This window comes from Spea bombifrons, chromosome 3 (assembly GCF_027358695.1).
Source record: "Spea bombifrons isolate aSpeBom1 chromosome 3, aSpeBom1.2.pri, whole genome shotgun sequence".
Classification (NCBI taxonomy): domain Eukaryota; kingdom Metazoa; phylum Chordata; class Amphibia; order Anura; family Pelobatidae; genus Spea; species Spea bombifrons.
The window spans coordinates 85,347,430-85,373,226 of record NC_071089.1 but is presented as its reverse complement, the minus strand read 5'-3'; the positions used below and the strand labels follow the sequence as shown (position 1 = coordinate 85,373,226).

Here is a 25,797-nt window from a genome sequence, read left to right as displayed (position 1 = left end):
GTGGAGAGGATAAGGGGGGGTCCATCAACATTTGCAAACTTTCCAGCAACCATTTTTTATCAATGGTTTTTATTTCAACTGTGAAAAGAAGTTCAGGCTTAAGTATTATCAGGGATACAAAGTAAATATCATGTTTGCTCTGCTGGATAGTTTAATGGATGTCAATGCTTTTGCATTGGCTTAACAGATCAGAATCAATGATGTCACTTTCCCTGTGAATGTGTTTTAAAAGTTAATTTTAGACATAGGTTCCACAAACACACACATTGTTGCAACCTCTGTTCCAGATCATCCCAAAAGGTGTTTGATGGGGCTGAGGCCATGACTGCCGGACAGTCAAGTTCTTTCACACCAAACTCATCCAACCATGTCTTTATGGACCTTGCTTTATGCACTGGGGCATGGTCATGCTGGAATAGAAAAGGGCCTTCCCCAAACTGTTCCCACAAAGTTGGAAGCATAGCATTGTCCAAAGCATTGTCTCCATCAACATATCAAGACCTAAAACCACAGACAACCTAGGACATTTCATTAGCCAAGAGTCTTGTGGTATTTTTTTTCTTGCTTATTTTCCAAATGCTGCCGTGTGAATACCCAACCAGTATAGGTTTAGGCATTGAGCCAAAATGGTTACATATACTCTGCCGTCTCCAATTATTACACCCCACTGGTAACTGTGGCACAGCAGCCCATCACTGAAGAAACACTGATGAGCATATAGTCTTAAAAACAACTGAGAGTATTGCAGTTTTTTTACAGTTTCATTTCCACTAACTTCCACTTTTTCCTCAAGATTCTTCACGAAGCTTTTGATTTATATTTCTCTGTTGTCTCAGTGAAGAAACCTGGGATCTGACTTGGTCCAAGCTTGGCTTCTTCAGCTTGATCACCTAAAGATCGTATGACTACTGTAAACTAAAAAAACATAAATCTTTTAAATGCCTTATTCAATTATGTAACTGGCTACCAATAGGCCACAAAGTCATATAAGACTGAAAAAAGGCCCTGCCTCATAACAACACCCCTATAAACAAAATAAATCACTGTTGAGAAGAATGTGTTTAATTGTTTTTTATACTTGGTTATTATTTTATTCTTCACATTGATTCAGCACCCATAAAAGAGAGGAGTCATTTTATTTTGGTCTAACATCAGATTTGCTTATTAAGGCTATTTGAGACTCAGATTTTCAAATACATGTGTCCTAATTTCCATGGAACAGGAAAGGATCACCATTAATAAGTGTCCACATTTAGCATAAACAATCAAACAGCCTATTTTACTATGTGGTAAAAGTCATTTGTGCTTGTATTTATTATTTAACGTCTGATCTCAGCTTTAGTGAATAAACATTGTAGACTCCTTTTGCCCTTACCATTTTCTCTATAACAATTACACAGAGAATTATCAAAGTAAAGAGGCAAGCCATAGGTTGTTTATAATTAATTTAGTTTTGCCAGATGCTGTGATAGTTCCCTTGTAAGGGTAGGTTGTATAACATCTTTAATTAAAGTCCATCAGCAACAATAGGGTGGAGAACCAGTAGGTTCTCTGCTCTCATCTTTACTCCGTACATAGTAAGAAATCATTATAGTAAATTAAAAATAATACTAAAATAAATTAGACATGTCAGACCCTCTATTCATGTGTTAGTCAGGTAGGGAGTTTTGGGTGTTATGTATAAGGAGCAGCTAATATTTTGACCATATAAATGGTTTGCTTTAAATAGCATTAAGTTAATATTTTGGGAATGGTAACGTTATGAGTGGTATAATTGGGTGGGAGGATGAGCGTATTAGGAAAAGTCAGACATCAGGGATATCACAAGTTAAATGGGGTTACCAAATGGCCCAGATATTAAAAAATGTGTTCTAAAGGCACAATGTCTGATCTGGGAACTGCACATGCAAAGGTACCAATAAACAAGTGCAGCAACACCTGATGAGCGAGACATTAGCTGGTTGGATAAAGTCAAGTTCTAGGCTTGCTGGCAGGTATGAGATGGCTGATGCGTGTTTAATGGGAATTTTGGACCACCTTTACCCCACCTTTACCCCACCTTTGATTTTTGTGTGGATCATGTATTGAAATATTTGGTGGATTCATCGTGCATAAAGTGTAATGTGTTTAAAGTCTTTTATTCAAATCATAGAAGAGTGGTGTCATTGGCAAAATAATAGGAATTACCCCTTTTTTATTTTAAAGTTTGCCACAAGCTGTATGTCTACTAGTAGTCAAATTACACCTCTGCACGTACCTATAGTGTACATGATTACAACACCTGGCTGTATCAGAAAGAGGAGTCTGCCTTTGCCAATGTACATACAATTCTCAGGCGCAATTAACAGGGCTACAATACCTGGCTCTGCTAGAAAGGGCTTTGGCGTTTTGGGAATGTCCATGAAGTTCTAGAAACACCTAAAGGGTTACCTTCCTGACTTCATTAGAAGGAGGAGTCTCTTTTAATTCCTTCACAGAAAAAAGCAGGGACATGCTTCTGTGACTATCCTGGGCTGTGTGCACCTGGTATTTCCAAGCGAGACGGATTACTGAAATATCATACCAACAGGATTACTAGACACACAATAAACTGTAGTCAGTCCTCTTACTTTTTTATGTGGGATTGATGGGTGAAACATATAGGGAAGGACATCATGCCCTGCTCAATAAAGGAGAGGAAAATGAGATGGTAAGTGGCTAAACTAACCAAAAATCTCAATACGTTTTAAACAATTTCAGTGTTGGTCTTGTATGGAAAGATATTGCTTTGTATTTTGCTCTCCTCCAAGATGAAGTCAAACAGTAGAATGTATTAACATCATTTGTTATGAAAAATTAGTTTAGAATTTTAGCATGCTATAATAGCACCTAGTTTGGGATTCCAAAGTATGACGTTTTTAGCCATCCTTTTGGGTCTACTCACTAAAGGGAGAGTTTGCACATTTGGAAAGACCAACCATGGTGAGCTTCTGTTGCATGAAGCGCATGGATGGCCCTGTATAATAAAAGGTTAAATCCAGGGAAAGACTACAGGAGAACGGCAGCACTGGGACTTTAAGGACAGTGGCGGCTAAATGATATGTGGCCACACGCCAGATGGTGAAGTTGCCACTTTGACCATTTAAAACCTGACACCTATTAATTGTAAATGTATTATAAATTATAAATGTATTATTATTTTCATTTTTCTCATTGCAGTCTACATCAGGGCTGATATTCAATGACATATTATATATTGCTGGCATTGTATCCATTCCATTGTATCACACCAAAACATTTTAAGTTTATGCATCTGTTATAGTTTTATAGGTTTTATTTGTGTATGTAGTTCCTACTTGTCTGTCATTCCATAATTTATTACTTCTAGACGAACAGATCAGAGTTAAGAATGGGGTAGATGTTGTTTTTAACTAGTTTCAGATAAATGCATTCTAATATTTACCTTGGGGGTGTATTCACTAAAACTGACATTTTTCTGAGAGTTTCAGTTTCCCCTCACTTATTTGACATTATGAATGTGCAATCCCGAGTGAGCTTCTGCAAGGAGAGCCTGGTTAAGACTTGCTAAAAGTCATCTCAATTATTTAACCGTGTATCAAAAGGTCGACGTCAGCCTTTCTTGCCATACGTAATGAAATCGACAAGTTGAAACCTAAAATCTCTGCAACTGCTGGCTTTAGTGCATAAAGTTGTAGTCTTCTGGCTTGGGTCTCCATAGCTCCAACTCTTTGCAGCATATCTTATCTATACAAGAAGGCAAATGTGGTTTATCAACCCAAAACTTAAAGAGCAGATCTTGTAAAAAGTGGTAAGTGAAGCACTCTACGATGGTTGCTTTTGAGGAGCGCTTCATGTTTATCCTTTTTTGGCCCATTGTTGCTCATCATAAATATGACCCCAATCTTCCCACGTTTGACTTAATACCAACTGTTTCTTGGTTGCATGAAAACAATTGGTATTTATTTAGTAAGCATTTAAACCTATTATCCATTGCTATAGCAACCACATTTCTGGGCTTAAGACTTTTCTTGTCAGTCTTTGAAGTACATTTTTTTCATTAGGCAGCAAAATAAAAACCTGGTATTTTATGAAGCAATTCTAGTGTTGGTGAAAACTTGAGTAGCTATTTACCTTCTGCAAACAGAACTTTTAGAAGAATGAAGCTCCCCTGGCAGAGAAGGAGTTAGAAATAAGTGCCAAAGAATAGACTGCACACACATGGCCTTAAATGTTCCAATAAACTACCCGCATTCTATTAGGATTGCTCAATAATATTCTGGATGGTTAAAAAAATGTTACTGAAGGTTACAGAACACCTAAATTGTGCATACGGATTAATATGTATGAAGAAAACTGCTAGCTTTTAGACATCATATATAAATTATCAATCACAGATGCAATATAGCTGATAATTTAGTCATTTTTTATGTATAATGTATTTATACATTAGCGGTACTACATCTTATTGCACAATTATATGCTGTTTGGGTTTCACAGACATTTTTTGCCGTGTTCAGCAACAAATTCCGGCCTAGCCTCCATTTTTTTTTTTTTTTTTTTTTAATTTTTTTTTTTAAATGATGTAATTATAGCTTAGTACCCCCCCTGCAAAACCTTTATAAGCTACCCCACTCTTCCACATATATTTGACTTCATGCAGGGCTCCATGAAATACCCACTTCAGTGTATACCGTAACACAGAAAAAAACCCTTAAGGAAATTTTTAACCCTTTAAGGAAAATGGGCGGTCCCTAAACCCATTGAAAACAATGCATTTTGGACCCGTAATAAATGGTGGGCAAGCAGATAAATTGGAGAGTATGTTTAAAACTAAACATACGTTTTGTTTTGTGCAAAAGTACATTTTTTTTTTTTTTTTTTTTTACGTTTACTGTATCTGTTATTATTTGCTAATAATTAGAACCCTGGGTGGTCTGGATTATATCAAAGCTTAAGAAATATCTGTAGCAAGAATTTTGACAATAATATTTCAAAAATCACCAAAAACGAACAAACTACCAAAAATGGTAGAGAGACGTGCCCCCTGACGAAGCTCATTGCAGTGAAACGTACGTTGGGACTTGGCACCATTTATCACCAGTCTTTTTTGCTGTTTTCAGCCTTGTTTCTAGGTTTGGTTAGTAACTTTTGAGCACCGATGTACCACTGCAGTATGTTATTTCATTTGTTCCTTTTTACTTTATCGCTGTGGTCATCCTTGTGTTTCTTATTTGTGCCTTTATATACATACGTATTTCCATCCTAGTTCCTGTAGTCCTGTGCCCTTGTTCATATGTACCTTCCTATATGTGTCTTGGTGCCGAGATGCTTTTTTATTATATATATTTTTTTATATGTATTTAATCATATTGTCTAATAAAGATTTACTTTGTATATACCTTTTTCTCCGTACGTGCTCTCCTTACGGTTTTGGTGTTTATAATAATATTTCAAACATAAGCTTTCGAGACTTCAGATGTGTGAGAGTCTACCTTTTTACTCTCTGAATACGCTAGCATTCTGAAAAGTATCACTAATAGCTATAGGTCCTATTTTCTCAGGAACTAATGTGGCAATATTCACAGACGTAGGAAGCAGGGGCAAACACCTTAAGAATTTGTATTGGGAAGTTCTACAAGCAGCCTCCATGGTAAACATTCTCGCTCTAAAACACATACATATGTGCAATCTTTCTCCCCAATCCCTGAACCAGCCTTGGACTATACATTCCAAGATCTTATGGTTTTCCTGCTTCATGACAATATTTCTATCCGAACACACCAGGTACAAAAGAACAGTATAATGATCTTTAGAAAATATAGTTAATTCTTTGAGAAGGTTGACAAAACAGATTAGCAGTTGTTAGGTAGCCAGATATGCATTTAAGCTTTTAATTAAAGTTCTTAAATATTTAGCTGATTCCGCTTTTTAACTATGACTCTATATCTGTAGGTTTATAGTTGTCAAACTGTATTATTATGTAATGTAGCCAATTCTGTGTGTAAACATTTTTTCCATTATTATAGAATACCCAAAACCATTTAAAAAAAAAAAAAAATACTAATAATTTTGCATTATTGAAATTTTTTTTCAGGGGATGCTTAATTCTTGTGTTCAGTGGTATGTTGTTGTGGAAAAACTGAAATAAAAGAATAAGATGAAAGGTCTATTTTTTTTTTTTTTTTTTTTTTAGTCCAAAATGCAAGAGAGCGCAATTAATGAATAGCATCTTAAACTGTTTTGCGTGATCCCCGTGTATGCTTTCTTGTGGTCTCTACCTTGCCTGTAAAAAAATAAATCTACATGACAGATGAGCATTTTTAATTTAAACGTTTGAGGGAATGTTAAATACTTTATTCAACTGTATTCTGGCTTATAAATGTCTGAAGGTTTAGGAAACAAGTGGAATTTGTCATATTGCAAAAACAATAATAAAAATCCAAAAAGGACCATTGGAGAACTGTGTTCATATTTCAAGGTGTGTTTGTGACCAAAAACAAACAGGTGACCATACAGATAATCTCACTGATTTCTAATGACTTAAATACAAATCCATCTGTACTTAAAAAAAACTTCCATTAAGGTACATATCAAACCTCATACATTTGTACTACTGAGGGGAAAATCTTACACGTGTTGTTCTGTATAGACAAAACATAATTATTTGAGCTCTTCAATATGCTAATAAGCCTTTCATTTTTTCCTCAGAAGGAGGAATAAAACAGAACTTGTTACATTGCCATTTTTTTTCCATATGTGGGTTGAACTAAGATTCCTCTTTTCCTTGTTTGATGTAACAGCACAAATTATATATCCTTTTGACCATAGAAGCATGCAAAAAATAATCGAGAGTGCTGGTATGTAAAAAATCTTTTTTTGCTAATTTCTTCTGCACATTAGGTGCCCTGATGAGCAATGATCCAATTTGCGATCAATAACTTCCCTGATTACACACATACCCCACGTAGTTATTTTTTATGTTCTGGAAGGAAGAAGATGGACTATCTGTTGGGCATACTAGAAGGGCTGAATGGGTCTTCTCTGCCTTTGCTCTCTACATTTCTATCTCCATTTGGTGCACTTGTGCAAGGATTGCCCCTGTGTGGCAGTATGTGTTCCATCTCATCTCCAGCCCCTTCTCAATCAGAGTGCAGCCCACCCCCAAGGTGTTCATGATGGAAAAAATAACGGCCGAATTGTGAGACAAAATGCTCAAGTTTCAGGCTGTTTGGGAGACGTGTCTGACACTAAGATCACCACAAAAGTTGTTATCCGCATTCGTACAACTATAGAGCTCTCATCTTGTTCTGTTCTTATCACTTTTCCTACTGTTTCCTCTTCTCTCTGGTTTATTGTTCCTTAAGTTTCAGTTTATGTAGATACAAAATGGTGTAAGTTAGAGAGCTGCGAGATATTATGACAGTAAGTTTTAAACATACCCACCAATATAATTCAAGCTCTCCACATAAAAAGAATTGCTACCATACAGCCTTTGAGTTTGATCAATTGTGTTGATCAAACTCCAACATAAACTATGGACATATATCTTTATAGGTGCTTGAAATGTTTTTACAACCATGAGTATATATGTCATTGTCAAATCGAAATATTAAATGCTTTTTGTATCCTAATTTGTCAACTATACTATTTTTGACAGCAAGGTTTGGTCATGTAAGTGATACTTGAAACAGTTGCACAATGCAAAACTCAATAATTTTTGTTGCTCTAATTCTGGTTCTCAAATTATTTTTTTTTATTATAAATAACACTATTTGCTCAGTTTCATTTCCCATACATGTATGATTCATTTGTTTTCTTTAAGATAAGAAAATTGTATTTACCACAATGCTTAGAAAGATTCTGTTTTTTATATTTGCATTTTCTTAGATTATCTGTCTTAAGCAAAAAAAAAAAATGTTAACGTGCTGTAATGTGTCTGCAGTAACCTCTTGATGCACCGCCCTACTTAGCCCTGGATAACCTTGCCTAAAACTCGTGCACAGCCACTGCAATTTACTCTGTCGTTTCCAATACAAGTCAAGTACTCCACACCCGTCTTTTTACTGTTTTATTCATGATTAGCAATTACAAAGTGTTTTAAATCCAAACTCGAAGCTTAGTTGAACAAGGCCCTTGAAAAAAAAAAACCCCATATAGGCACAAAATGTTGAAGTGCAGCTCCGAAATGCATTGTATATTATTGGACTCAGCTCGCCTATTTCATTGGTTTATAGGACATATTTGGATTCAGGAGGCACCGATGCAAAGAAATCTTGTGCATTCTTGGATATGTTTTCTCTCTTGGTTTCTCCTGGCTTATACTATACTGGAAGCCAGAATGGCATGTGTGGGCTAACTGTGTTCCATGTTCCTTGGAAGATGCCAATGTTGTACTGCTCAGAACTACGGTAAGTAATGTTATTTTGTTCAGGGCTGACGTAAACCTGATATAACGAACAATGAAAGCCGAAGACCATGGGAGATTTTAAGCATAGGATAGGCATGATGATAATCTAAACATAAAACTCAGCCAAGGATGAAGTACTGTTTGAAGTTTTACAGCAGACAGCACCAAGCTCAATATTAAATAAACCATATAGTCCGTAGAGCTGACCCTTTTTTTTTTTTTTTTTTTTTTTTTTTTTTAACCTCCCAATTTATTGAAAATGATTAGTACATTGTTTTCTTTTTATTTGTACGTTTTGTTCCAGGTATGTCTAATTTATGTAAATTGCATTGTACAGTCAGTCTATACATATGTATATTTAAGAACTTGTCTTACTTGTGAAACCTGAAAAGCCAACACGTTAGACATTTTGCAATTATCTTTTGAGTTTTTGTACTTAAAACAAAAAAAGTGTTTTCTAATACACACACATAAAAAAGGGACTGCAAATTACAATTGTCCTATGGTGCAGATGTTGTAGGGAGTCATGGGGCTCACAAAAGTACCGTACCTAGAAGTACATTGAAATGTAGTATTTCTCTGGTATCAGGAACATTTAAAAGACATAAATGGCAAAACACTTTCATCTTTCATTTTGAAACAAACCTGTCTCCCATATTTCTGTTCCCGTCATTTGTTTCCTTAATGTATTTAGAAGAATAAGAACCTTGTTTACATGGCCTTACAGAAGGAAAATAAGCTTACAAAGAAACTTGGCCATTTTACAGAAGCAAACAATTATCATGAGACACTTTTTTTTTTATTTATTTTTTTTGAAGATTGATGCTGCAATTAAGACCGGCTTCTAAATTGTTTTATCTTTTGTAGGATCAATTTAAAGAGCATACCTGGAAAAAGGTACTGTGGATCCAGTTATCAGACACAGAGTACAGGTCCTATGCCTCGGTCACTAAAGATATAGATTCCGTCATTAACAGAGCTGTGAAAAAGCCACAACTCCATGTAAGTAAATGCTTTTACATGGAAGCACGGTATGCTGTCGCCTATATCGCACTCCTCTTTTGTGTGTGCTTTGCTACCTAAGCACTTAGTCAGTGGATCATCTCTGCTTTAAAATCTAAAATTTTACTTATCTTTCATGGCTTTGTAGAGTTTTTACACAGAGATTAGTTGGGACGGTGATCTGTCCCTAAGCCTTACCTTCAGAACACTGCTCTCAAACACAGTTAGAATTTCTATTCCTGTAGAAGACTATTCATGAAGCTACAGTATGTGTCATTTAATAATATTTTATCATTTAATAAAGTCTTATTAACTTAAGCTGTACTTACAATGTTGTTTATTCTTCAAAAAATGGAATACCTTTAGTTCTTGATACTATCAATATGGTAAAACATTTATTATTGTTTGTAGACACATACTATAATTGTCATTGTTTTCTTCCTGTCTGAATTTGCTTTCTGAAGGGCATGCATATATGCAAAAAAACACTTTTGTTGGTATAATTTGCCAGATCTCCAACTAAGCACTTTAGAAGCCAATACAATGTCATGGAAGAACAAAGTTTGATACATTTAACATGGCGAGGGCAAGAGGGTCAGAAACACCTGTATGGATATACTTCGAAATGATAAAATAAAACTGGAGGAATGATTGGAATTACACAGTGGATTACAAAAACAATTCAGTCTTGAACAAGATTTTTCTCCTCTTTCGTCCTTATAGAAGAGCACCTGGATTGCAAATACAATTTGGTGGCTTTTTGTAGGACATTAAAAAAATAAAAATAAATCCACCATAGTGGATGCCACATCTAAAGCAGTCATTCACACATCAGTACAACACATGGAACGATTGGCTCTCTGTATACTCCTAGCACTGTAAAGGTTAAGGTAGTTCAAGCTGTTTACAAGAATAGATGAAGGCAAGAATGATTTGTCATTACACTGCTTACCACGATCACTGTGAGACCAATATATATCTGTCTCTGATCACCTACCGCTATATGATACTCTAGCTATTGCCCTGTTTCATAGTCGTGAACTCCCTACAGTGCCATATATGTGACAGTTGAATGGTTAGAGTTTTATTGCACAACATGCACAAGGTATATTCTGGAATCCCCAGCTAGATTACTGCCTAATGCTTCAGGACACTTAGTTACACCCTTTTAAATGCATTTTAAACATGGCACAGACACTACCACCCCAAAAGCTATATTGTCTGTAACTGTGACCTGTTCTTGCTCTGCACATTTCCTATTTTGTTCCCATTACACTAAACCGAATTCTTTCATTGTACTATTTTTTTTTTTTTGTGCTTTAACATGATATGGAATTTGTTTGATGTGTAGTGGGTGTTATTATCCACTATGACACACTGTATAAAATTATCTTATTTATTCTGGGGGGAACCTTGGTTACTGAATTAGTTTTCCTTTTGTATAATTCTGTTGATTCCAATTACTATTTACATTTTTTTATCACAAACCCTTTTCTTGTTACTTAGGCTCGATATATACAAGTGCAGAAGATACGGTACATTTGGGATGACTATACAAAACAATTCTCAAAAGCTGGGTAAGTATCTCATGCTTAAGCTATGTGTGTGAATTATTTATTTTCTACTTTATTATTCTATAAAATTTAAGAGTGAGTAAGTGGCCACTGGCACAGCATGACCCAAGCCAAACCCCAGACTTGTCTTGTTGAGTTGTGATTGTGGAGGTGGTGTTTAAGTCGGCTTGCTGCTGGCTTAAACTGCTTCACGAACAGCATTGAGAGATGTTGGATTCGACCACAGCTATAAATAAACTCTCAGTGTCCACCATTCATGAGATGTATAGTTGGCCGAGTGTTTAACTGTATGTTTTAGATGTCAGTATAGCTGGCAGTATCCAATTGGCCATCTGGCACACCGGGAAAATGCCAGAGACGCATACTCCAACAGACTGTGCCACATACCCCAACAGATTACGTGCTAGATATGCCCAGCTACACACTACTTGAGCATCAAAACGAAGACTGTGTGTAGCTACAGTAGCCGTTGGTGGCTGCTGGCCTGAAAATGCCAGGGCTTCTACGTCATCACCAGCCCAGTCCTTATGGCACTTACATGCAGGAAACAGATATTGTAATTGTAAAGGTGTTCCCACTTTACCTGTGAAACTCTACATACAGAAACCAAAACTAAAAAGTCTGATGATCCGAGCTCTTGTAGAAAACAACCCTTATCACCCTTTGCCAGAAAAATTAGGGTCATCTCATTCGCACGCCGACAAAAGGGGGTGCATCACAGGAGCAAAAACATTGATGGAAAATACATTTCATGCCTAGCTATTGTTTCTTTGGTATAATTATGGCATATCGCCCCATTGTATACACTATGTACTGTGGACCTTGCCTATAGGTATTGCCGGCTGTGCCTGGGCAGATGTAGCAGGGAAGAACTGATTTGTTGCATCTATATTTAAAGTCACTGAGCTCTTCAAATTATTTCGAAACAAAATTGAAACATTAATCAACGCTTGATGCAAATAAAGAAATAAAGTTCCTCTTCACTGTCACGATGATTTTCAATGGTCAGCTCTACTTTATTTATTTTGTTTTTATTGCAGAATCCTAGAAGATCGCTATACGTGTAAATCTATACATGAAAACTTTGGTTCTGGTTTTACAAGAGAAGAACAGGATTTTAGGTAAGTGTGCCTGAGGGAAAATTGTTAAATATTAATGATGAGCTGGCGTTTTGTCAAAATGTAATATATGTATGTATAATATATTCTAAAAAATCCAAAATAAACAAAGGTAGCTCATTAACTCTCCCAAAATGTATTCTTGCAGGAGACTTATCTGTGGAACTAATATCATTGATGTTGGAATTCCTCCAATCTGGAAGTTATTGTTTAAAGAAGTAAGATTACTCTGTATTATAATAACATGTTATTGAGCATATTTTACAGTTTCAACAATCTATATGCTATGGTGATATTATTTTAGGTTTCCTATGAAACGTTTTCCAATCCTGTCCATTACATATTGGAAGAAAAGTACTCAAACTATATGTGTATGTATAATATAAACTTTTTAAAAAAAAAAAATCTATGTACAATGAATGTAAATGGAACTTTCCACAATAAGAAAATTTACCTCTTGGTGTTATTTTTGTAGCACACATTAAGTTTGATATGAAGTATCCGAACTTTTTTTTTTTCTTTTCTTTTCTTTAGGTCCTAAACCCCTTCTACGTTTTCCAGCTCTTCAGTGTATGTCTTTGGTTTGCAGAAGAATACATTGAATATTCCGTGGCAATCATAATTATGTCATTAATTTGTATAGCTTTGTCTGTCTATACATTAAGAATGGTAAGTTTAACTCAATACATTTTCAACAATAATGTACAAAAATACATTATCAGCCATTATATCGTTAGTAAGGTGGTGGCAAAATAACTCATAAAGACTTCATTGTTGCCTAAGATAAATCCCATCTTGGCTTAGCCCAGGGGTCCTTGGTCCTGGAGGTCACCTAGTTCTTTAACCTACCTCATGCAATTTTTTTTGTTCTATATCTAATGAGAAAATGTGCTAACGTGAAGCCTGGTTTTCTGTTGAGGTCGCAGTTTGTGATTTGCTATTGAACGATACAAACAATAGATAAGTTAAAAATGTACGTTGTATGTGCATTGGGGAAGCATCAGGTAGCACTCAACACTTTGCAGGGCATACTAGTCTGCTATTAGAACTTGAGTCATGTAATTTGAATGAGGAAGCACTTTGATAAAGATAAATACAAATTCTATAATCTGTTCTGGTGTTGAATGTTGTTACTAAAGTCCCAAGGCAGTCACTCTTCTGATATAAATTTACAAATCAATGACGGGTGATACTCTAAATTGGATCTGACCCAAAAAATGAACTCCTCTTCGAACAAAATGGGCAGGGAAACTCTGAGTTTTTAGGACAAATTGTGTTTTTCATCCAGCCTTTCCCTTAATCTCATGTCATGCTTGCATTAACCAAGCCTATTCTGCCCAATGCTCATAGTTCTGGTCAACACTCCAACCCCAATAGGAGATTAACTAGGGTGGATAAATAGATCTGCTCCGATTGCTTATATTCTTCCTGTGTCTCTTACTCGTATTTTTATTCTATTAAATCAATGCTAATTTTTACTATTGCTCTAAAATGTTTTCATTGTGGGATCCCCCCCTTCATTTTAGATTATTATACTGGGATTTTTGGCAATGGCCCCCTCTGTATTTTACATCCTTTTTAGCCTTATGTTCATCTGTTGTCTTTTGTTATACATCTTTAAACTATCATCATCATGCTTATTGATACCTTGATGCTATAAAGCTAGTCTTTGTCCTTTATTGAAGCCCAAATCATAATCGGCAATTAAGTTCTCAACGTTTATATATATGTATGTGTGTGTTTAGAACGTAATATATAAATATAATCTATATATATATATATATATATCTGTATATTTGGTTCCATGTTATGTGTCTTTTATGGACAGGCTGAGTTCATTAAAGCACAATCCAATTATAATTTTACAACCTCAATGCAAGAAAATACTACTGCTATAATGAAAAAAAGATTTGTTATTTGAGAGTCCTGAATGAATTGCTTGATAATGTGGCCCATCACTTTTATTTGCAGATTTCCAGAAATGCATTTATTTAGGTACTGAGACTTGTCGAATGTTGAGTTCATAAGATGTGTAATTAGCTTTATTTTCCCACAAAATGCTTCCTGATTCTGTAATATGCGGCTTACAGTGTTCAGCGTGCTTCTAACTCTCTACATAAAATTGCTTCCCCAATTTACAGCAATCAGTTAAACTTCACAGACTAGTTGAATCTCACAATAACATCATGGTTTCAGTTTATGGAAAAGAAACAGGTGAGTCGAGCTGATTCCCCCCCCCCAAAAAAAAAAAAAAAATCCTCTCTTTATATTTATTGCCATCTTGGATATTAATGAAAAACTAAAATTTGATAACACCAAATGAAAACATAAGTATTGTATATGTTTCCTTTTGGGAACAGAACAAAACATGGATTAATTTAATTACCCTTGAATTACCATCATTTGTTTAAAGATACCGTTTACGGTCCCTGACATCCCCAATAAAAATAATTTATATTGAAGTACTATGTGAGTACTTTTAATATGCATTCTTTATAAAGAAATGCAGCACTAAACTCCATAGCTACTGTCAGTGGGTGCTGTTCTGAATCCACAGCTTTCGCAGAGCCTGCACTGGACCCTACTGGTGCAAGGAGAAGTGTTCTGCGGGATCCCTTCATGCATTTTCAAACGGGACCTTTCAGCTGTCATATTACAGTGCGTATGATAGCTGGAGTGTCCCTGTAAGCAAAGCAGACCTGATTTGTTAATGTGAGAAATAATTTGCCATGCTGTTAATCATTCTTTAGCGATTTTGTGTCAATTTGTTGTTGGGACAACATAGATGACAATTGGTCCTAATACCCTTTATGATTATTGCTTTTTACCCAGTCTTTGCAGTTTGATGACTTCAAGGTAAAGACACAGCTGCATCACTTTTTCCCCCCACAAAAAACGACGGTTTAGTGAACTAGATGCAGTGTTTGTGACAAACCATACTTGTCCAGGCGCCAAGTTGGCAATGGGTAGAGTTCACATGTTCTAGGTGCATCTCCCTTTTGCCCATTTGGGTTTTCTGGAGAGTTATGGATTTTGCGGTCTCCCTTCATTATTCTGGGCCAACACTAGCAGTGTAAAGGGCCTATCTGGCCCCGTATAATGCATGGTTCAATGTGTAAGGAGGCTAGTTCAAAGAATACACAATAAGGTGAAGGAGCCGAGCCCCCATTGCCCTGCAAACTCTCCTGTCAATGCTCCATTTAGTGAATAAACCCAATTGACATACTAGCCTGTTGGAGACCAACATATAATATCGTTGAAATAGGTAGGGCTTAACAAGACTGTGGAGAGTGCTTATGAAAATACACCACAGAAGCTGGTATGACTTTTAAGGAACAGCCGTTTGAATTGAGACAGTTGGCCCATTGTTGGCTTTTTAGCATATCACCGAACAATGTAACTATTTTCTTCCCTTTTTGTGTTCCCTAAAGGTATTGTTGAGCAGGAATCCCGACACCTGGCTCCTGGCGACATTCTTGTTATAAAAAGAAACACAATACTGCCATGTGATGCGTTACTTATCAGTGGCATGTGCATTGTGAATGAAAGCATGCTTACAGGTACTGCGTTTCTTGCGGAATTATTTTTTTTTACATTTTGTTTTACTAGTCCCTTTTCTACAATATCCGAGGTACGTACACATCAGTGCATTAGTATTTAGTTTGCATGTTCCAGGACATGGACCTGACCATTCTGATCCTCTTAATGCAAATTACAATGAACATCATCTCTGGGCAGGTGTGAAGTATGGCCAAATGTAAAAACCAAAGTATTTGTCTTAGAGGTGTGCCTAAAAGAAGCAAGTCATCTGCGCGGGGAGACATCTGTTATATGGCAGTTTGGCCAAGGTGGAAATATACACCTGGCACTGTTTTTAAATACAAATAATGTTTCATGTATAGGGAAACAAGTAGCCCAAAAGTAGTAGGTCAAAAGCAAACCCTCTCTGGTCCTGCTATGTATTAACTAAACAGTATGGATATAAATTGCATTTATAAAATGTATATTATCTACCATATGTCAGATGCTGATGGGCCGCCTAAAGTGGGCAGTTGTTTATGGGCCAGTTGGAACTGTTATCTTAAAGGAATAATCACCCGTACTATTGTACACACTGTGTTATTCATTTGGTTCACCAAATAAATGAACTTGATATGTGATATCACTCTGATCAGGTGAAAGTATTCCAGTCACCAAGACTCCTTTGCCTAAGACTGATAATACTGAGCCATGGAAAGTTCACAGCGCACATGATTACAAAAGGCACATTCTCTTCTGTGGAACACAAGTCATCCAGACAAAGGCTTCTGATCGAAACCCGTTGAAGGCAGTTGTAATGAGAACAGGTGAGAACAATTTAAAGTGTTGGTAAAAAATTTGATACACCAATTTACTTGTACTTTAGGACAGTTACTTTAAAGGTGCCAGCTCTGTTATTCATGTAAAGCTGTGCATGTGTTTCTAGGCTTTACACTACATGATGTTTTATGGAAAAAATATGAATTTTTTTTTTTATATAAACAGCAGATTAATCTGTTTTCCTGATAAGGTTTATTTTTTTAAAACAAAAGCTCATGCACATCAGTGTAACTTGCTTTCCAGATGTGGATATCAACCGAGTGATTAGCAAAGTACATCTATACATTGGTGTTTTATATCACCAAGACCTAGCTAGTCACAGCCACGTTTAAGCTCCTCTACAATGGGGCATCTATAGTTACCAAAAGCAGGATTAAGCACATCATTTTATGAATCCCCTCTTCAAAAGGATGATAAAGAGTGGAGGTTTTTTTTATACCAAAGACCAACAAGTCAAGGTATGTAGTTCAGGCACTGGATATCTCCAAGAGCTTAAGCCTATCTGTAGGTCAACTCTGATAAAGTGGTAACTTGTAATCAAAAAGGAAAACAAAATCCCTGGACCCCAAATTGCTTTAACAATATAATTTAGTACCTTTAGTCTTCTGTAAAACTTGATGTCTGGGAGTCTACTTGTAGATAGGACTATTTAAGAATGACATAGAGGTAAATGTGATGAGTCAGATAATACACTCTTAACATTCTTCTTTTACTGTCAGGTTTTAATACGGCCAAAGGGGATCTGGTACGGTCCATTCTCTTCCCCAAACCAGTGAACTACAAGATGTATAGAGATGCCTTGATATTTCTTTGTTGCCTCATTGGACTGGCCCTCATTGGGATGATCTTTGCAGTTTGTGTGTTTTCTCTAGCTGGGGTATGCAGACTTGTTTATGGTTATTCATTTTAATGTTATAAAATACAGTGGTTTTAATAATTATCTGGTTTATGGTTTCCTGGCAAAAGGTGACCAAATGTCTATCTTACAGAAACGCTGTTGATAATGGAAAGTTTGAGTTCTTTTCAATAATTAGAAACGCCCTTATCTCATTCTTAAAAAGTAAAAAAAAAAAAAAAAGATAAAAAAGCTAATCATTTGTTAGGTCAACATAGAAATAAATGCATTCATTTTGTACATAGCCTTTGACCTGTTGGTCTTTTTATTTTATTTTAGTATATCTAAATGTATATTTTAGTTGATCTATCACACATACTTGTCTTATTCTGTTGATACAGACTCCAGCTGGGGAGGTGGTGAAAAAGGCCCTGGATGTGATTACTATTGCGGTTCCTCCAGCGCTCCCAGCTGCTCTTACAGCTGGAATCATTTATGCCCAGAAAAGGCTTGAGAAAGCTGGCATCTTTTGTATCAGCCCCCAGAGGATCAACCTTTGTGGGGCACTAAACCTCTTCTGCTTTGATAAGGTACTCAAGAAAATATGTATCCTATTAGTAGATTAAGAAGAAGTACACAGCATACGAAAGTATTGGTCAACTAGATTTTCATTGTCAACGGCAAATTATTTAAGGTTATGTTGTGTATAATTTGGTAACTGTAAATAAGATTTTTTAAAAAATTATATTTAAAATTATTATAATTAGTCATTCTAATTCTACCTCACTATACATTTATTTATGTTCATTCATCTTTGGCATTTTTGTTTTTATTTTAGACTGGAACTTTGACAGAAGATGGGATGGATCTCTGGGGAATAGTCCCTTCCAACGGATACCAGTAAGTTATTAAAACAATGCCACCTGAGTGGCACAAAAGGTACATGGGAGGTGCCATTTGGTCTGATGGATAGTCCGAGCCTGTTGAACATACATATATCTGATAAATACTGTTTTTTCATAATGTATAGTGATAAGGAGTTGAATTGCTCCTGGGTTAGTGAATACATCCATTTGAATTGCATAGTATAGTAGGTTAAGAAATAACTTCAGTCCATCAAGTTCAACCTTTCACACATACCTAGTTCTAAAGTTGATCCAAAAGAAGATAAACAAAGCCCCTACTTGGGGCAATTACCAATTAAGCCATTAAAACAGGGGAAAAATAAATCATTCTTGTTTCCATAGTGGAATCCCTGGATCAACTTTTGACTGTCCTTTTAGCAGTTGCAGCGCTTTATGTTATGCTTAACCAGAAAAGCATCCAGACCTTTCTTAAAAACATCAACAGAGTTAGATAATACAACATCCTTAGGCAGAGAGTTCCATATTCTTATAGTTCTTACTGTGAAGAACCCTTTCCTAGGCTGATGGTGAAATCATCAATCAGAATGAAATGTGTAATGCCACATTTTTATTTAGCTCAGCTTAGGTGAATGTGCTATTAAAACATTAATAACATACCACATCCTTAAACATGCAAACAACATGGGTTTACAACTTTACATGAATATTTCTTAATATATTTGTGGGTTTTTTTCTTCTTGTGCGGGTGCTGAAGACATCCTTCTATTATTATTATATTTACGCAGAAGCTGTCATTACCATATCTCCCCACTGAATAATATTATCAAGCAGCAGAATGTCGTTTTTGCAGATTATCATCACAAAAATGTATATTTTGGATTTCTGTGGTTCTTAAGAGTTTAAAAACACCACTGAGCCTAATTAGACTACTTTTTTTGTGAATGCTGCTGTTATCATTGGTGTTGGGTAGCAGGGGTAATGAGTAATGCCTCCCTAATGGTAATAATGGCAATGCCATCATATGGTCATATTAAGTCATAAAGCAATTAGAGTAGTTATAAGATGATACACTTTTTCATTAATTAAGGGTATGAGATAAAGAAAGGATTAAGGGTAGGAGAACAATGCATGCTTACTTTATCTTTGAACGAAAGTGGTGATAAGATGTTTCTTTATCCCTGGTGTGTATAAAGTTGGAAAGGTATTTCATATATGTTTGAAAACCGTATGTATTATGAATCTATTCAGTTAGTTTCATATACTGAAATAGGCTTTCATGCGTGCGTGTTACACATCAAAGAATATAATAATTCTAGAGCAGATCTACAAGCTGAAACAGGACATCATTTTTCATGTTTTGACAAGAAGACATGCATTTCTAAATGACAGGTATACCACTGCTTTTAAAACTGCAGGCTTATGCTGCTATTTTCTAAATAGAAAAATCTTCCCAATGAGGCTTTCATTATGGCGGGGTTACTTGTTACATCTTGTCAAATTCACTATGCTTTATGTAGGGTCATCTCAACCCTTCACAAGAGAACCCTGCTGGGGCTGGTTCTTTTTAATGCACAAAAGACCAGTGAGTTTAATTATTCAACTCACCTAGAGACTTAGTGATTTATAACCTTTAAAATTGCAATTTTTTTGTTACGTTCAGGTTTCAGAACATAATCCCCATGTCTGAAGACTCAACCCTCCCTTGGGGGCCTCTGTTTGGAGCCCTTGCATCCTGCCACTCACTGATTGTACTGGATGGGAAAGTACAAGGAGATCCACTGGACCTGAAAATGTTTGAATGTACTGGCTGGGTAAAATTGGCCACTGTCATTATTTACTAAAGATTTAGTTCTGCTCACTGCAAATCTAATATTTTATATTGTATACAAGTTCTCGATTTCCTAGTGAGTGTAACATTACACAAGATGATAAATGGAGTCCCTGAGTCTATGGATTACAACCAGTGACCCTAAAATGGGAGGTTATTTGCCTACCCATGTCACCACAGCTTATTAATGCTTATTAATTAAAGCCTGGGAGTTGCCCCAAGCACCCTGTCTTAGCAGTGCGACTAGCCATGGGGCAGGGCCATCCGGGCAGAAAATGAGCTTCACCTAAGGACATTCTACTGCCCAGATATTGAACATTGTAGTAGCATACATCTGCATTTGATGACTTTTGGTGACTTTGGAACACCTTTGCATTGATATGCTACGTAGTTAAACCCCACATAAGTTAGTACTGCTTTCACACGTTATTACCCTGTTACCCAGACACAGCTGTTTAGATCCAAAACGGGGTACATACTCTGAGGCCAAGTACCAGGCCCGGACTGGGACAAAAAATAGGCCAAGGCATTTCAGACTAAGCAGCCCATTTTTATGAAAAAACATATATGTACATACATATACATAATACTTTGTCATTCAACATGGGAAGCCTGAAGCCACAATTTAGTGCGACTAATCCTTGAAATAAATATTATGGAGTAAATAACACAATACCTTAACTTTTCCACTAAATGATTTCAGAGCCTTGAATGTTTTGTCCCCTGAAGTCACTACAAATTCAGGAGGGCATTTTATCTCTGGATAAGTAAAAATGAAATTACTGTAAATTAAGGAAACGGATAACAAAACACACACACCAGGACAGGCTCTGCCACACCGACATCCAAACACACACCAGGACAGGCTCTGCCACACCGACATCCAAACACACACAAACCAGGACAGGCTCTGCCACACCGACATCCAAACACACACACACCAGGACAGTTAAAAAAAGAAGAAATGGTTCAGCATTCAACTCCCAGGAAGCTGGGAGCTAGCAGGAAAAAAGGGCAAAACAAAAACAGAAAGCATAACAAAAATATCAACGTTTCGGCCAAACAGGGCCTTTTGAGCTTGACAAAGGCCCTGTTTGGCCGAAACGTTGCTTTTTTTTGTTTTGCTTTCTTTGAATAAAGTAACCTAAGGATTGGAAGCTGATTGGAGTGCTGGGGTTCTTTTCTGTGTTCATACACACACCAGGACAGGCTCTGCCACACCAACACCCAAACTAAACCCATTCTAAACTGCGGTAAAATGTTAGATTATTATACAGTGGATATTTTTATTTGTCACATTACAAAAACCCTATATTTTACAGTAATGTGTATGCCTTAAATATATGCTGTAGATCTACACATTGTGTATATTAATTTTCTTACTTTGTATTGTGCATGCTTAGCTCCTCAATAATATTGAGTTGCTTATTGTTGATTGTTTTTTGCGTTCTTTAATTAACCAAATATACTTTGGTTCTTGGCTTTGTTTAACCAGGTAATAGCTCACTGTCAGGAGGATAATACAGAGGAGTCTATGCAATCAATGACTGTGAAACCTGGTCCAAGTGCAGGCAATGTAAGGCAAATTACATGTATACGCTTTATTACTACTTTGTGGTTTTAAGTGCTTAAAAAGTTCTAAAACAGCATTATTTCTTTTTTTTCATTTCTTTAATACCGTAATCATACATGGGAACCTCTCATGGTAGGCTCCACAGTTCTCTTTGCCTTAAATTACAAGTGCTAGATGAAAAATAAAACAACAATACAACATAGTTAACTAAGTGGAGAACACTATTAAAAAAATGGAAGGTATTATATGTCTATTATGCTACTTGCGTTGGGCTCTGTTTGCAATGCTGACTGTTCCAAATGTAATGAAACACTTTCTTTTGTAGATTACATAATGCCAGAGGTCTGTCACTGTTGATAATGATCAATTTCTATTCCTAAAAACATTTTTTCCTCCACAGGTGGATGTTGAAGGCATAGTTGTCCTACAGCAGTTCCCATTCTCCTCTGGGTTGCAGCGCATGTCCGTCGTCACGCAAGTTCTCAATGGGGATGAATATGCTGTCTACATGAAGGGAGCACCGGAGATGGTTGCTTCATTTTGCATACCTGATACAGGTTCTGTTTCACAAATGCTTTGATATGGAAATGCATACATGGTCATACACACTAGTCATCAAAAAACCATGACCAGTGGAGATCCTGGAAATATGACAACAATATTATATTGCTTAGCATGTGCATATGAATATGTGTTTGGAATATATTCATATGTGCATATAAATACAGTTTTGGATTAGAAACATGGACCCATTATTTTTTGTGAACTATAGCGCCCAAGACCCTCAACATAAATAATGAGGGCCTATGTTGTACTCCACAAAAGCAGATGCACCAGCTGTTCAACAGGGGTGTCATATTTGTGGAAATTTGTATTTTTGTAATGTTGTATGTTTAGTATAATTATTACATTTAACCCCTAAATGTTTATCTTTAGAATTAATTTTAGTTTTTTTTTCCATGTTTTTACTTGCTTTTTACTATAAGAATGCAATAAATGTATGTATTAGAATACCCCCCCTAAAAAAAAAAAAAAAAAAAAAAAAAAAAAAAAATCCTTGCATTGAAATCTACTATTTACAACAGGGGCTGTGCCAAACGGAGACTGGCTGTTTTTCTTTTTGTGTTGGTACTTATATTTACCTTACGTTAAACGGCCTCCCAGCAGAAGTAGTAGGAAGTTAGAAAGCGAGTGAACTTAAACACGCATGATGTAGGAATAAAGCTTTTTAGAATCTCAGACAAAACCAAGGCTGATTAAGGTCTGCGTTTTTAAATCAGTAGAGTAGATGGGTCGAACAGTTCTTATGTGCCTTGAAATTCTGCGTTTCTATAGTTTACAGAAAACCCGGGATTTACCATGCTTTTCATAAGGATCGGTTAAACCTGTTCACTAAAGAAATGAGGTGATATGTTGGATATATTTAGCACACAGTCTTCTGCTGGTATATAGGTCAGGTATTTTTATAGCTGGCATCGGGGTTCATTAAAAAATATTGATTTTATGCATTTGCTTTCTTATTTGTAAACGTTTTAGGCTTTTGTTTCGTTGGATTATTCATGGTTTCTGGTTGAGTGAGTTAAAATATCTGCAGTTTTGGATGAATTGTTTTAATACCCAAGAATATTTTGGGCCACGTGCCTGCAGGATAACATTAAGTTTCTATTATGAGTCTTCAAGGATGTCCATTAGTCTGTAATTTATTTATAAAACACTATTTGTCTTCAAATATTTCCTTAACATTCCATTTGTTGCAAATGTATTTAAGGCCACTAGTCAACTGTGCGACTTTAGTTTTCCTTCACAAAAATTTTTGCACAATAGTTTCATAAAAAACCAACACAGTATAAAAATAGATATAAGGGTTTTTTCTTGCTTCCTTTTTTTTTTTTTAATTTTTTTTTTTACTAATAATTAAGCTCTGCCCTACCTTCTCCTTGATTTCATTCCAACATGATTACACTTGTATCAGGTTACAATATTGACTGGACAGACACCTCTTAATGAATTGTTTGTACTTACGGTGATGTTTTGCTTTTTCATCTCTTTCAAACAGTTCCCATCAACTTTTCAGATGAGCTTGAACATTATACAAAGCAGGGGTTTAGAGTTATTGGACTGGCTTACAAGATCATGGACTCAAAAGAGCATTTTAATCTATCCACTTTAAAGAGGTAAGAGCAAGAATATATCCTGTGTAAAATGTCATGAAAATGCAGGAAGGAATAATGAATTAGTAATGTAAACAATTACCTTAACAAAGACCTTTACCTAAAATAATTCTGCAGCCTTGGGAAAGGGTCATGACAGCATTACCATCGAAAAGATGGCCAGGCTCTGCTGGGCAAAGCAGAGCTGCTGTTCTTAACCAAACTTGGGTTATCCAGTGATTCCTATACACGTCATGCAAACTCCATGTATTGTCTACACTCACATCTTCGCCACAAAAAACGTGTACGAATTGTTAGCCCCTTAAAAACACACTGTAAGCTCACGACATGGGACCTGCCTATGGAATGTATTGGTTGGTTTCGTTAAACTAAGTTCGTAAAACCATCTGAGAACTGATCACCCAATTACATTGGGACCCTAGGACCATAGTTTATCCACCAACCTTACCTGTATAAAAGAACACTGGGACTTTACCTCCCAGCCCACAAGTCCAAGTGCAGAGACTTTACAAAACACGTACACATAATGTAGGGTAGAGGTTTAATGGAGAGCCATCATCATCATAGCTTTTAGTATAGCTTCGTGCTTTCATCAAAACTACCTGTAGCTTTTTTCTTTTTTCTTTGGCGGTCATTGTAATTGATTTGGAGATACTGTAGTTCATGTTATGGATGATGAGGTGTGTCTCACAGTGGCGATTTCACAGTGAACTTCCTGTCCCAAAGTTCTCTTTCTCCTCATCTATATATACTTTTTCCTTTCTTAAAATATATATACACAGAATCTTGTATTGTTTCATAAATTCATCCCTGATTTACATTTTTTCCTTGTTATAAGGGAGGAGGTAGAATCCAACCTTAGTTTCCTTGGACTCCTAGTGATGGAAAACAGACTGAAGCTAGAAACTAGACCTGTGTTAAGAGAGCTTGACGGTTCTAAAATCAGAACGGTCATGATCACAGGTATTTATTGAAAATGCCTGTATTTTATGCTGGATTCAAAGTGTCTTGATTCTAAATTACCTTTTCCTTAGTAAACGTATATTATTGTGAGGGTTTGAAGGGTGGTTTCATTAATGTTGAACCTGTGAATGTTATTTGCGTGAGAACAATCATGTTTTACGTTGAAAATTTGAATTTATGTCGAGCAGGTGATAATCTTCAGACAGCTGTGACTGTTGCTAAAAACTCTGGAATGATATCAGAAGGGAGTAATGTCGTTTTTATTGAAGCTCAAGAACCCAGTGAGTCTAACTTGGCATCTATCACATGGACTCTGCTTCAAGGAGGCAAACAAAAATATTCTGAGATTACGGTAGGCGCCATTATAGGAGCTTTGTACTGATTTCCACTAATGTATGCATTTTCAAGAGTTTTACCAATTGAGACATAATTCCAACACAGCCTTCATTGGACACAATAAAACTTTAATTTGCACTTGTACAATCTCAATTAAGAATCACAGATTGTGACAATTTCATTATAATATGTAAAAATAGAAGCTCTAAACATAAGGATACAGATTTAAACAGGTGTTAACAAATGAAAAATATAAAGAATTAAAGACAATTACAGTGTTTTTGTCTTAGTTGCCCCCCTAGGGCTATAGCAACCCTGTGTGCTTCAGGATTCATTTCAAGCTCCTGACTCTTACTTTCAAAGCCCATCATAGGGCTTCCCCTACTTACATCTTTTCACTATTCTTTAAGAACGCTCCTAACTGGTCTCTCCACTCATCCAATAATCTCCATCTGTCCTCTCCTCTGATTTACAGCTCTCATGCACTCTTACACGATTTCTCAAAGGGCTGCCCCTATCCTCTGCAACGCCCTCGCCCAGCCTATCTATATTTCCTTCTGCCTTTCTGTCCTTCAAAAAATGCCTCAAGACCCAATTCTTTAAGGACACCTATGAACTTACGCATTAACATGTTTCCTGCCATATTCCTTTAGCTCACCTGTCCCAGTGCCTCTCCCACAATACTTATACTGGCATGGCTGGTCCATCCCTATTAGTGGCATTTTTACCTCTTGTGTAATGCACCCTAACTCCCTCTAGATTGTA

At 36.2% G+C, this 25,797-nt stretch overlaps 1 protein-coding gene across 1 annotated transcript in view; it reads left to right on the top strand.

Moving 5' to 3' along the window:
* Nucleotides 1-2,502: 2,502 nt before the first annotated feature.
* The window catches only part of LOC128482972 (probable cation-transporting ATPase 13A4), a 37,749-nt gene continuing 14,454 nt past the window's right edge, over nt 2,503-25,797 (top strand). The window contains exons 1-19 of the mRNA XM_053458993.1: nt 2,503-2,689; nt 8,235-8,408; nt 9,275-9,409; nt 10,916-10,986; nt 12,024-12,104; nt 12,250-12,319; nt 12,636-12,770; nt 14,243-14,315; nt 15,533-15,661; nt 16,277-16,447; nt 17,180-17,337; nt 17,697-17,885; nt 18,134-18,195; nt 19,822-19,972; nt 21,485-21,565; nt 21,963-22,119; nt 23,619-23,736; nt 24,572-24,696; nt 24,885-25,048. Of these exons, the coding sequence (XP_053314968.1) occupies nt 2,627-2,689; nt 8,235-8,408; nt 9,275-9,409; nt 10,916-10,986; nt 12,024-12,104; nt 12,250-12,319; nt 12,636-12,770; nt 14,243-14,315; nt 15,533-15,661; nt 16,277-16,447; nt 17,180-17,337; nt 17,697-17,885; nt 18,134-18,195; nt 19,822-19,972; nt 21,485-21,565; nt 21,963-22,119; nt 23,619-23,736; nt 24,572-24,696; nt 24,885-25,048 (2,307 nt within the window). The 5' untranslated portion in view covers nt 2,503-2,626. The remainder of the gene's footprint in view (nt 2,690-8,234; nt 8,409-9,274; nt 9,410-10,915; nt 10,987-12,023; nt 12,105-12,249; nt 12,320-12,635; nt 12,771-14,242; nt 14,316-15,532; nt 15,662-16,276; nt 16,448-17,179; nt 17,338-17,696; nt 17,886-18,133; nt 18,196-19,821; nt 19,973-21,484; nt 21,566-21,962; nt 22,120-23,618; nt 23,737-24,571; nt 24,697-24,884; nt 25,049-25,797) is intronic.